The sequence below is a fragment of the Typopeltis vanoorti genome, chromosome 11 (assembly GCF_054136105.1).
Source record: "Typopeltis vanoorti isolate ZY-2024b chromosome 11, IOZ_Tvanoo_1.0, whole genome shotgun sequence".
Taxonomy (NCBI): domain Eukaryota; kingdom Metazoa; phylum Arthropoda; class Arachnida; order Uropygi; family Thelyphonidae; genus Typopeltis; species Typopeltis vanoorti.
This window is the reverse complement of record NC_143559.1, coordinates 65,709,329-65,723,985: the sequence shown is the minus strand read 5'-3', so window position 1 is coordinate 65,723,985 and position 14,657 is coordinate 65,709,329. Positions and strand designations below refer to the sequence as shown.

The 14,657-nt window shown below is 37.2% G+C and overlaps 1 protein-coding gene across 2 annotated transcripts in view; it reads right to left on the bottom strand.

Moving 5' to 3' along the window:
• Positions 1-14,657, bottom strand: part of LOC150101680 (uncharacterized) — a 276,464-nt gene that overhangs the window by 49,931 nt on the left and 211,876 nt on the right. For both annotated transcript variants that reach the window (XM_090400506.1, XM_090400507.1), the window contains exon 10: positions 12,873-13,025. In XM_090400506.1, the coding sequence (XP_090256632.1) occupies positions 12,873-13,025 (153 nt within the window). The remainder of the gene's footprint in view (positions 1-12,872; positions 13,026-14,657) is intronic.

Genomic DNA, 14,657 nt, shown 5'->3' with positions numbered 1-14,657 from the left:
ACTCTGTAACTGGCTAGCCATCATTCTCTCTGGTTGATTCACTGTGTGTCATGGTGGATGGCACCTTCTCTTCGAGCTTTGCTACCAATGCAGGAGTACCTCAGGGTTCCGTTCTCTCACCTACCCTCTTTCTCTTATATGTAAACGATCTAATCTCAATCACTACAAATCCTATCCATAGCTTTGCTGATGAAAGCACTCTCCACTCATCCTACTACTTTGATAAACCATTAGTATAGAGATCAACATGATCTCTATACCATCCTTCATTGGGACAAGGATAACCAAGTCACCTTCAATGCTGACAAAATGCAGTCCTATCTTTTCTGTTATAACAGGGAACTCAGCTCACCTTCTCTCATCCTTAGTAATACACACACACACACCACCAGACAGGATTAACTCTATCTCTCTGACTGACATTTACCTCCAACTTCTCTTGGCACAAACACATCACATCAATAGCTTCCTCAGCTTCTAAAAGACTAGGCATTTTTTCCACTCAAGAAGCTATTTTACACCTGCCCAGCTACTAACCTTATATAAATCCCAAATTCACACATCCTTAGAATGCTGTCCAGAGGAGTGCAATCCAGCTGATAAATGACCTTTCCCCTCACAGGATAACTTCAACCTCTATCTCACAGACACAATGTTTCAGCTGTGTGTCTCTTCTACAGGTACTTCCATGGTCACTGACCCAGTGAAAACAATAACTGCTGTTGTTAAGCATCCCTTTACAGTACAGCTGCATAACCACTGAACCAGCTTCTCCTCTTTCTCATTTATTTCATCTACCTCTGTCCTCTGGAACAGCTTCCTCATGATGTATTTCCCAACAATTTCAACCTACAGCTCTTTAAGAAGAATGTCAATTATTATTATTATTATCCTAAGACAACATGGAGTCAAAGACTCATCTAGGAGGTTTTTTTTTTGTCATATACACAGCTCATCATACCATGTCCCAAACACATTCCAATTCTCCGTGGACACCACACTCTCAGGCAATGCACTCCACTCATTCACAATCTCCCTGAAAAAAACCTTCACTCCCCTGCCTATACCCTCCACATACAGCTTCCAGGGATGACTACTTGTTCTCCCGGATCTCCTACCATTTTATGAAAAACCTCTTCAACATCAATCCAATAGCAACCCCTTACCAATTTGTATGTCTTTATCATATCATACCCCTCTTCCTCCTACCCAACACTCTGTAAATTGCATCTTCTCAACCTTTATTCATATTCAACACTCCAGAGATGAGAAACTACCTTAGTCAATCATTTCTGAACTCTTTCCAAGATCTCTTCATCCTTTTGAAATACAGGTGACCAAATCTGTGACTAGTCTATATGTGGCCTAATGAAAGCCTTATACAATAGAACCAGAATACTATAAATTAAAGATGATAAGAAATTATATTCTTGGTTTCATCCTTTATCCAAGTATAAGCAAAATTTGCACATGAAGTAATTTCATGACTGAGCTACTTGTATATAGAGGCTAATGACTTCACATCAATTGCCTTAGTATCCCATAATGCAATGCATTACGAGAAGGGCCACTACCCACACTGGTTTCAACCTTCATTGAGTTCTCATTACGTGTGTAGAGGCTTAAGTGCTGTGAGGACATCATGTTGGAGGTTTAATGGATTTTTTACAACACTCAAAAAGAATTAAAATAGAATTTAATACTTCTTATATTTCGTCCTAGTCACTAGGACATCTACGGGGATTACAAAAACAATTAATGTAACATATACACAAATAACAAACAATACTAAGCCCAACCACGTGGGTGACACTAAAGTCCTATCTAGGTAGAGCGCCCTCTAAGGGCAGTAGTAGGTGGCCTGGAATGTAAGGTGGGAACTCTGGTGATGAGTGTTTCCCAAATCTTCGGAAGCTTAATGCAACCATATTTATTGAGATTTGGTTGGTTTTTGAGAGCTGCTGCTGCTTCTAAGAAAAGTCTCTCTTTCTTGAATTTGCTGTGGTGGAGCATGGTGGTTTTCTTCCATGATACCCTGTGGGTGGTGTCCAAAACATGGTCAGCCAAGCCTGAATGGCCATAGTTGAGTTTAAAGATGCAAGACTTGTGTTCCTCTAGACGGATGGATGCTGATCTCCCTGTCTGTCCAAAGTACGCCAGCTTACAGGAACAGGGTACTTTGTAAACTCCAGGCAGAGAGAGAGGAGGGAGCTGATCTTTCGTAGAACGGATAAGGGTAGCCAGTTTGCGGTGGGGCTTATATGCTGTGTGTAGATTGTACTGTTTTAGTATCTTGGCTATTTTTTCGGATGTGCCACGGATGTAGGGTATGGTGATGGCATTTTTAAAATCTTGTTGACGAGAAGGACGGGGAATGGGGGAGGAGTTGATTATTTTTTTGATACTGTGATCGCTGTAGCCATTGGAGAGGAAAGTGCTGTGTATGTGGTTAAGCTCAGTAGTGAGAGCGGTTCCACTGGAACAAAGATTGTGGGCTCTCTTGGTAAGAGTTTTAATAATGCCATATTGTTGAGAGGGGTGGTGGTGGGAGAGTTTGTGAATGTATCTGCTTGTGTGTGTGGGTTTTCTGTATACGGTGAAGGTAAGTGTATCATTAGGCAGGCGTGTGACTAAGGTGTCTAGGAAGGGTAAACAATTGTTCTTTTCCTTTTCCATAGTGAACTGGATTCTTGGATGTAGACTATTGAGATGACTGATGAAGGAGTCTAACGTGTCTGGGCCATGAGGCCAAATAGAGAACACATCATCTACATATCTTAGCCAGATAGAAGGTTTGAGTGGGGCTGAGTCTATGGCTCATTTTTCGAAATCTTCCATATAGAAATTGGCAAGGGGGGGGGGGGGTGAGAGGGGGGAACCCATGGCAGTTCCTTCTATCTGCTTGTAGATTTTGTTGTTCCAAGAGAAATACCCAGAGTTAATGGCAAAGGAAAAGAGATCTAAGATGTCAGAGGGAAAAACGTTTTCTAAGAGAGATAAGGTGTCAATTAAGGGAATATTGGTAAACAAAGAGGAGATATCAAAGCTTACCAATATGTCTGTCTTCTTCAAGGTTAAATTTTCTGTGAGGGCTTTAAAGTGGGTCGAGTTTTTTATATAGGAAGGGGACCTTCCGGTGAGGGGGATCAGAGAGTTGGCTAGCTGTTTAGATAGTCTATAGCAAAGTGCATTGGTAGCATCTACTATAGGCCTGAGTGGGGAATTGGGTTTGTGGATTTTTGATAAACCGTATATTCAGGGGGGGGGGGGACGGAAGCGGAAAGGTTTAAGTTTTTTCGTGACATCAGGGGGCCAGGAAGATACTTTTTTGAGTAAAATTTTTAGTTTCTTAACTTGTGTTTTTGTGGGGTCGTGTTCTAGCGGGATGTAGGTAGCACGATCGCGGAGGATAATGTTCATTTTACGATTATATTCACTGGTATTAAGAACGACTGTGGCATTACCCTTATCCGCTCTGGTGATGACGATACTTTTTTCTTTACGTAGTTTCAGGAGAGCCGTGTGTTGGGTATATGATAAATTACTTTTTGGCAGCGAAGAATGCACGAGGATGTTGGCTACGTCCAGTCTGATGTTGTTAGCTATCTCCGACGGTAAGCGACCGATTCCACGTTCGATGTTCACCATTACGTCAAGCACCGGCACTTCCTTCGGAGCGACGGCAAAATTACGGCCGAGGCAAAGGGCGCTGACGGCATCGTCGTTGAGCCTTTTGGAAGAGAGGTTTATTACTGTCTGGAGCGGTTGAATTTGTGGTTGTGGTTTGTTTTTCACAAGGTTGCTATATTTCTTGATGTGTTCGTCACCCTTGCAGTGACGAACGGCGCCATTGGCTCCTTACATTCAGAGCTCTCCACCCTTCTCAACCCTGAACTTTGGTTGATTCTCTCTGGCATTTCGGAAACTTCCGCACAGAGAGAATTCCAAAAAATAAAAAATAAACACATCAAGAATTATAGCAACCTTGTGAAAAACAAACCACAACCACAAATTCAACCGCTCCAGACAGTAATAAACCTCTCTTCCAAAAGGCTCAACGACGATGCTGTCAGCGCCCTTTGCCTCAGCCGTAATTTTGCTGTCGCTCCGAAGGAAGTGCCGGTGCTTGACGTAATGGTGAACATACTGTCGGAGATAGCTAACAACATCAGACTGGACGTAGCCAACATCCTCGCGCATTCTTCGCAGCCAAAAAGTAATTTATCATATGCCCAACGCACGGCTCTCCTGAAACTACGTAAAGAAAAAAGTATCGTCATCACCAGAGCGGATAAGGGTAATGCCACAGTCGTTCTTAATACCAGTGAATATAATCGTAAAATGAACACTATCCTCCGCGATCGCGCTACCTACATCCCGCTAGAACACGACCCCACAAAAACACAAGTTAAGAAACTGTTTTTGTAATCCCCATAGATGTCCTAGTGACTAGGACGAAATATAGGAAGTATTAAATTCTATTTTAATTCTTTTTGAGTGTTGTAAAAAAAAAAAAAATGAGTTCTCATTATTTGGAGCCAGATCCAGAAGTGATATGAAGGTTGAAGAAATACAGAAGTCATATTTCTGGTAGTGGCCCTTTCCATAATGCATAGTATTAAGGATGTGTGCTTTGCATTATGGGATACTAAGGCAATTGATGTCAAGTTACTTCACGTGCAATTTCATGACTGGGCTACTTGTATATATAGAGGCTAATGACTTCACATCAATTGCTTTAGTATCCCATAATACAATGCATTATGAGAAGGGCCACTACCCACACTGGGTTTGACCTTCATTGAGTTCTCATTAGTGGGAGCCAGATCCAGAAGTGATACGAAGGTTGAAGAAATATAAGTCATATTTCTGGTAGTGGCCCTTTCCATAATGCATAGTATTAAACTTGTCTGTAAGGATGTGTGCTGTGCATTATGGGATACTAAGGCAATTGATGTGAAGTTACTTCACGTGCAAACTTTGTTTGCTTACACTTGGATAAAGGATGAAAACAAGAATATAATTTCTTGGCATCTTTAATTTATAGTATAGCTAAGTGAAAAAGCTTTTAAATTCCCAGAATTCATTGTGTTGTCCTCCCAATTTTGGCAATGTGTCTTCTAAATTTTAGATACTTATCCACAATCATCCCAAGATCTCTTATTTCTTCCACCTCCAATAATATATCCCCACCAAGCATAAATTCGACATCCATCTTTGTTTCCCGAATTTTAAACCCTTACATTTCACAACCTGAACTGGCATTCCCACTCCCATGCCATTCACTCAATCTATTCAAGTCTTCCTGTAAGACCACAACATCTGCTGTACTCCTCATAGTTCACCCTAACTTTGCATCATTTGCAAAAAAATGAATATCCCATCCAAATCTTCCCCAATATCATTAACAAAGAGGTTAAACAGCAATTGCCCTAAAACAAACCCATGAGGCACACCGCTAATAACTTTTCTCTTCTGGGATATTGCTTCCCCATACACAACTTGCTGAAACCTATCAGATAGCCACTCTCCAATCCAATGCACTAGTCTAATATCCAACCCCATCTGCTCTAGTTTGAGATGGCTTGGACATGTGGAAAGAACATTGCAAAATTAGGTTTGATGGAAAGTAACCTAGAGAAATGAGGCAATATTTGAATGACATTCAAAAAGACAGCTGAGATGAAGTGGAAGAGCATAAAAGAAGTGGAAGAAATTGGTACTTGCAGCTAAGGAAGAAGCAGATGATTCTATTCTTATGACTGCGTGGCAAGCTTCAAACTAGTTTCATCTTTCATAATCTGATGATAAATTTAGCAAAAGAGTTAGCACACTGTAATTCATACTGTTAGTTTGCTATGTATATTACAGGTAGTATACATAATGTAAAGCATTGTCATTTTCAAGTTCTTAGCTCTTTTTATTTCACACTCTTTTTTATTTTATTTGTGTTTTGTTCCTGCTATATAAAATAACCTTCATAATGCACATTTATCGATTTTTTTTTAACCTTTGGTTTCAGCCTCAATCAAACATACAAAATTGAACAATTTAACTAATGATGTTTAAATTTAAAAGCATCATCCCTATTTCTAAAAAAATAAAATACAGCAGAGGATATTAAGATGAAATCAGTTTTGCTATGATTGATGTAAAAGGACCTCACAGGTTTCTTTGAGTAATCTTGCAAATTTAAAAGACCTGAGATGCAGACGTGTCTTATGCCCAAATAGCCAGCCTGGTTGGAGAGTGGCTAGAATACCAGCTCTCCAACCAACAGGTCATGGGTTCGAGTCTCACTGTCAGCATGGATGTTTGTAAAAAGACTGCTCTGAATGAGCTTTTATAGCTCCTAGAGGCTATAGAAGCTTGTCCTATAGCTCAGAGCAAAATGATACAGGTTTGACTGGCATGGGTTTTAATGACACCAACTTCTTAGGATCTATCAGGAAGATGATGTGTAAGGCAGTGTACATTATGTAAAACACAGTCATTTTCAAGTTCTATGGTAAATTTAATACACTGGATTTTGAAGGTATCTTATAACCAGACAAGATAATAAAAACATCAACCATAAAAGTACCAAACAAGAAGATAATAATATTGCAGTGAATATTTTTTGTTCAAAGTGAACCACACAGAAATTAGCTAAATTAGGGCTATTTAGCCAATAAGGCTGTTCATAGCTGTTGCTTCTATTTGTTGATAAAACTTTCCTTGTACACAAAATAATCAAATTGCATAACAAAATCTACAAATTCAATAATATCAGGAAAAAATTTCTTCAAAACCTGACGAGTACCTATAAAGGCATGTGATCAATTGTAATGTCACATGAAAGCTAACCATTAAGTCACTCAGTTAATTAGAAGCATTTAATTTTCATACAGGAATAACTGTATTATAAATACTTCTTATTTTATTTCAAAAATTAAAGGCATCAATTTTTTTTTTTAAATTAGAAACAGAGATACATACCACTTTTCAATTTAAGCTTGCATTCTATAGCTATCTCAACTATCTATACCATACATTCTGCACAATTCCTTCTGTAAAAAGGGGAAGTGCATTTGCCATATGCAATATTCCACAACAGATACTACTAAATTAACCTGGTTTACATTACTACTAGGTCTCTTTTTTGCATTATTAGTTTAATTTATTTTAATTAAATTATTATCATCACTTTATGATCTATTCTGATTCAAAATTTCATTGACAAACTCTGTTGCTTTCATTTGCTGCTTTTATCACTCTTCTAATTCCAATAAATTTTATGACTTCTTTGATTATTTTAAAAGTTGATTTTCTACAATCTAATTATCCAAACAGCGAGATCATCTTCCTTGAAAACTTCAATATTTGTAAATCAAACTGGCTTCTGAACTTCTGTAATATAATTTAACTGAAGAACAAAATTTTAACATGGTAGGAAAAAATGTGAAGCTCATCGTATTAAAAAGTAAAGTGATGCAACTGTTTATCTGAGCAAATAAAAGATAGCACACAAAAAAGGCTTGACCATCATTCCTCTGGTGGCTAATCACAGAGTTAGAAATAGAGTTGAAAAATTTATAATTTCCTTCAATAACATTTTTTTTTTTTTTGGTTGAATGAAGGTCAGTTATTTAAACAATTTTAAATAAATAACAATTTAATTAATCCAATAATCAAAAAGAGAGGCCTAACAGTAATGTAAACCAAGTTAATTTTACGAAAAACTAATTTTATTGTACATAACCATTAATACATTGAAAGTGGAGTAACTTTCAAAGTATTTTTCTTTCAAATTTATACCTACACACACATCCCAATATCTCTTCTATGCCAAATCTGAAAAATTCTTTAAATGAATTTTTCAGATTTGGGAAATAAAATCATCTGCAAAGGTAAAAGCTGGAAAGTATATTGCCCAACACCAGTATTTTTATTTATTTATTTATTTTCATAAAAAAATATCCATTATGCCAAAAAAAATTAACATATTTTTCATCAAATTCCTAATATATATACCCTCAAGGAATGTACAGGATATGACAGTACTACATGAAAAATTACATCATTATTAACTTCCTATCTACAATTTTTCTACAAATCCGTCTGTTACCTGTCAGGACTCCAACATTATCAGATCTTATATTTCTAAGGCACTTTTCACTGTTTGAATCCACCTATATCTTGGTCTTTCTCTGGGTCTTTTTTCCTGCCAACCTGGCAGAGAACACCTGTTTCGCTAATCTTTCCTCTCCCATTTTGTTTAAGTTAACCATATAACCTGAGATTAGCTCTGCTAATGCATTCCTGGATGCTGACAATGTCAAGTTCTTTCCTATTATCCTCATTTTTAATATGATATTGCCATTGATGCCATCTGTTCATGTCCCTAATCTGTCTCAGGACTCTCATATCTGCAATCTTTAGTCTTTAGTCAAGTATTTTACTTTTGACCCAGTTCTCAGATCCATAAGTTAAAATTGGTTTGAATACTGTCTTCTATACATCTCACATCAAATCTGAAAACACACCCCAACTCAACATCATCAGAGTTAAAGATCAGTACTATCAACATAAGAAGCCTGAATGGCAAAGAAATGGAGCTAGCTGAGGAATTAGATAAGTACCAGATCGACATAATAGGGGGTGACTGAAACAAAAAAGACAAAAACTGGTGATATCTTTCTGAGCAATAAATACAAAATGTTATATTCAGGCAATGACAATCAAGGAAAAGAAGGAGTAGCCATAGTATTCAACACAAAATATGAGGCTAATCTTCTTGAATGGCAGTCAGTCTCAAGTAGAGTAATGTGGGCAAATATCAGAATGGGGAACTGGACAATGAGACTTATTTGTGCCTATGATCCCACAGAAGGATCTACTAAGGTAGAAATGGAGGAATTTTTTTGATGATTTAGAGAAAGCATCTGGATGAAAAAGGAAAAGTTGGTCCTTGTTGGGGATCTAAATAGCAGAGTAGGAAATGATTGTGAGACATATAAAAATCTTTTGGAAAAATTTGGAGAAAAGAGCAAAGCTAATAATAATGGCAAATATTTGTTGGATTTCTGCTCAGGACATGGAACTAACACCATGTTCCAACATAAAATGTGCACAAATTCACATGGAAAGAAGAGGCAAGGAATAAGAAAAGTCTCATTGACTATGCTATTGTTGATAGTGATGTTTCTCCCAGGTGCAGGACACCAGAGTGTACAGAGGATTTGAAATTGGAAGTGATCACTATTTAGTCTTGAGCAGGATAAAATTGAATTTCATATTGAAAAGAATAACATGTAAGAAAGTTTTAAAGCGAATAAAAGTTGAGCAGCTCTCAGATGTGAACTATACACTAAATTACACAAACATTATTGAAGAAAAAATGAAAGAGTTTGAGAACAGGAATCAAACCTTGGAGATTCAGTGGCAAGCCTTGAAGAAAGCCCTGATTGATTCAGCTAGAGAGGCATGTGGTGAAGTTGTCTGCAAGGATAGAAAAATTAGAACTCCATGGTGGACACAGGAAGTTAAAGAGGCAGTGAAGGAAAAGAAGAAAGCATATCAAAAGTTCCAGGCAAATAAGTCAGCTTGTGCTCTTAGAAAATACAGAGACAAATGTAAGAAAGCTAAACACTGTGTAATATTAGCTAAACAAAAGTCATGGGATGACTTTGGCAAGAATATAGAAAATAAATATCAAGAAAGTGGCAAAATATTCTGGAGGTTGTTGTGCTGTAAAAGGAGTTAGAGATGATAACGGTGACATGAAAACGGGAGAAAAAGATATCCTTGAAGTATGAATTAATTACTTTGAAAAACTGCTAAATGAAACAAGCAGTGATGACAGCGCAATGGTAAAAAACACTGACCAGGCATGCAGTCAGGAATACATATCCATACTTGAAGTAGAAAAAGCCATCAAAGGCTTGAAATGTGGAAAGGCAGCAGGAATAGATGATATTCGACCAGAAATGCTGAAGTATGGTGGTATAAGAGCCTTACAGTGGCTGCACTGCACAGTTCAGGAAGCCTGGACAGAGGGACGAATTCCCGATGATTGAAGTAGGGCTCTCTATAGTACCCATATATAAAAAGGGAAATAAAACTGAATGTGAGAATTATAGAGGTATTTCCCTACTGAGTGTTCCTGGCAAGATCTATGCAAGTATACTTGAGAAACGTTTGAGAAGAATTGTGGACGAAAAGCTTTGTGAAGAACAAGCTAGATCCAGGCCAATTAGAGGTCAGGATCAGATCTTCACTTTACGACAAATAGTCGAGAAAGCATGGGAATATAACAACGATCTGTATTAAAGTTCTGTCGATTTGGAAAAGGCATATGACAAGGTGGCAAGAGAGAAACTATTCAATACGCTACAGTTATATGGGGCATTATATCAAGCAATACATAGTCTTTATTTGAGTTGTAAGTCAGCAGTTAGAATTGAAGGAAGTACAGGAAGATGGTTTAATGTTAAATCTGGTGTGAAACAAGGATGTACATTATCCCCTCTGTTATTCATTATCTATATGGATCACATTATGAAGGAAAGTGGTATTAAACATGATATCAAAATTGGAGATGTTAATGTCAGCTCTTTGCTTTATGCGGATGATGTTATACTTCTAAATAAATCTGCTACAAGTCTGCAAGATTCTCTGACTAAATTGAATAACTGTTGTAATAGATATGGTATGAAGGTCAGCAATAAAAAGACAAAGACAATGAAAATAGGCAGAATCATTGAAAACGTCAACTGTGTTGTGAATGGAGAACCTGTGGAACAAGTAAAACATTTCAGCTACTTAGGCACGATTTTTACTGAAGATGGTAAATTAAATATAGAAATAGACAACAGAATCAGCAAAGCAGGTATGGTGGGAAGTCAACTGAATAAATTCATATGGAATAAGAGAGAAATTAGTCGGAACACTAAATTAGCTGTATACAAGACAGTGTTCAAACCAGTTTTAACTTATGGATCTGAGCTGGGTCAGAAGTAAAACACTTGACCAAAGACTAGAGACCGCAGATATGAGACTCCTGAGAAAGATTAGAGGCATGAACAGATGGCATCAACAGCAATATCATATTAAAATCGAGGATATTAGGAAAGAACTTGATATTGTCAGCATCCAGGAATGCGTTAGTAGAGCTAATCTCAGGCGGTATGGTCACTTAAACGGAATGGGCAAAGAAAGATTAGCAAAACAAGTGTTCTCTGCCAGGTTGGCAGCAAAACGACCCAGAGGAAGACCAATATATAGGTGGATTGATACAGTACAAAAGTGCCTTATACGATAGAAATATAAGATCTGATAATGTTGGAGTCTTGACAAGTAAGAGACTGATTTGGAGGAAAATTGTAGATAGGTAGTTAGTAATGATGTAATTTTTTTTCATGTAGTACTATCATATCCTGTACAGCCCTTGAGGGTACATGGCAGGAATTTGATGATGATGATACATCTAATTTAGTATTTTGGCTAATTTCTCTCTTATTCCATATAAATTTGTTTAGTTGACTTCTTACCATACCAGCTTTGTTGATTCTGTTGTCTATTTCCATATTTAATTTACCATCTTCACTAAAAATTGTGCCTAAATAGCTGAAATGTTTTACTTGTTCTATAGGTTCTCCATTCAAAATGCATTTGATATTTTCAATGTTTCTGCCTATTTTCATTGTCTTTGTCTTTTTAATGCTGACCTTCATACCATATATATTACAACATCTATTCACTTTGGACAGGTAATCTTGCAGACTTGTAGCAGATTTATTTAGAAGTATAACATCATCCACATAAAGCAAAGAGCTGACATTAACATCTCCAATTTTGATATCAGATTTAATACCACTTTCCTTCATAATGTGATCCATATAGATAATGAATAACAGAGGGGATAATGTACATCCTTGTCTGACACCAGATTTAACATTAAACCACCTTCCTGTACTCCTTTCAATTCTAACTGCTGACTTACAACTCAAATAAAGATTAAGTATTGCTTGATATAATGTCCCATTGATACCATATAACTGTAGTGTTTTGAATAGCTGTCATGTTGTTCCATCATTTTTTCTTTTCGTTAAAGCCAATAAGAATACAATTTGGTCAGCTAAATCCCAAATTGCCAGTCCATCCTCATTCATTCAGTATCCAGGTAAATACCTAACAGGGTGCACCACGAGAAGGTGAGGGGTGGACATTAGGTCAGAAGCCCTGATGGGTTCTCTGCAATCCTTTAAAGGCTATGTGGAGGTCTCCTCTCAATTATATAGCTTTGACCCTTAAGCACCCCCATGAAATGTGCTGTTATAAATATTCCAAAAGAAGGCTAAATTGCTCAATTGATTTTGTCGTAGATGAACAAATTTGTAATGAAAATTTTTTTTAATAAGAAATTGATGAAGTGGATACAATGATTTTATTACACAATACCTAATGATGCACAGAGTCAAATATTTCAACCTACATCACATCATACAGCGTTGTGTCACTACATATCACATCTTCTAAAAACTAGACTGTGAATTTCAATCTCATTAAGAACGCAAGGGTTATTTTCTATATCTTTTTAACTAAAACTGAGTTAGCTATTACAAGGCACATGCAACAGATATCCCCCCCCCCTCTTAAAAAACAAGTGTCTTGAGGCCTTTGCATTTCCATTAATTCTTAAATAGCCCTATGTTTTCATACAGATGAGATCCTCAATGTGACTATCTACATTCAAGCACACATGTGCACGCACATACACAGCACCAATGTGTACATGCATAGACAGCATCAATGTTCAACAGATTTTGTAAACCCACATGTGGAATTAATATTGAAAAAGAAAAAAGAAAGTGCATGTGTTATCAACATACCTATAACATTCTATTCCATATTGGCATTCTGGCCTCTCATCATCCTCATCATCATCTTTTGCACCGGCATTAACATGATCAGGTTCTGGTTCCGAAGTATAATCTGGATCACCAGGATGACTATACTGCTCAGTGTGAGTTATATTTTTTAATCTACAATAATAAAATAAAAAAAATAAATGAAAGTGAGTAGGACCGAACATGCAAAATATCTATTTAAAAAAAAAAAAAAGCTTAAGACAGCAGCAGTTCACATTTTACTATTAATTATAGTAGGTGTATCAGGGAGATAAGAGAAATTTAAAATTCATATGGACAACAACAGACTTAATATAGTAAATAGTATATCTGGCTCCATCAGAAACCAAGCAAGTGTGCTGGTTGTAAAAAAACTGGAAGTTGGGAAAGAGGGAAGAATGGAAACATGGCAGTATACTTGTCCTCCATGCCAGAGATAATTGCAGTGTAATTAGTGAATAAACTTCTGTAGCTCAACTGATATACTGATGATGTGCCTTTTAGCTGGAAAGACTAGGATTCAAACCGTTTCCAGGATGCAAAGAACTTTTATAGTGGCTTTTCAATTGATAGTATATAATAAATTTAGTTTAATCCTTTATCCAAGTGTGAGCAAACAAAGTTTGCGCCTGAAAGTATCTTCAGGACTGGGTTAAGGTGGTACAGCACCAGGGCAACTCATTGCAAAGGTGGAGCAAGCTACCAACACTCCTATCCTAGTATCTCCTATAATGCAAAACACATCTCCTTGCGGATATGTCTAATGTTATGCATTAAGGGAAGGGCCACTACCCAGACCGGTTTCGACCTTTATTGAGGTCTCTTCAGTGGGAGCCAGGCCCAAGTCGAGATAGCAGGCAAAAGCATTAGCAGGTCATCTCCACCTATAGGAATTGCCAATTGGTGTGCCACCCTTTTTTTAATAAATTACTCTGGATTTAGAGAAAGATGTTGAAAGTTTATTTTCCACTTGGTTAGAGTATAATAAATTTAGTTTAATCCTTTATCCAAGTGTGAGCAAACAAAGTTTGCGCCTGAAAGTATCTTCAGGACTGGGTTAAGGTGGTACAGCACCAGGGCAACTCGTTGCAAAGGTGGAGCAAGCTACCAACACTCCTATCCTAGTATCTCCTATAATGCAAAACACATCTCCTTGCTCACACTTGGATAAAGGATTAAACTAAATTTATTATACTCTAACCAAGTGGAAAATAAACTTTCAACATCTTTCTCTAAATCCAGAGTAATTTATTAAAAAAAGGGTGGCACACCAATTGGCAATTCCTATAGGTGGAGATGACCTGCTAATGCTTTTGCCTGCTATCTCGACTTGGGCCTGGCTCCCACTGAAGAGACCTCAATAAAGGTCGAAACCGGTCTGGGTAGTGGCCCTTCCCTTAATGCATAACATTAGACATATCCGCAAGGAGATGTGTTTTGCATTATTATAGGAGATACTAGGATAGGAGTGTTGGTAGCTTGCTCCACCTTTGCAACGAGTTGCCCTGGTGCTGTACCACCTTAACCAAGTCCTGAAGATACTTTCAGGCGCAAACTTTGTTTGCTCACACTTGGATAAAGGATTAAACTAAATTTATTATACTCTAACCAAGTGGAAAATAAACTTTCAACAATTGATAGTAAGTTGGCCAGTCACCTCATATGGAGGTAACATGCATATATAAAAGCCTTAGGTGTTGTTGATTATTCATAATAGTGCTTCATGGTACAAGCAACAAGAGAAAAAAAAAAAAAAATAGAAACAAT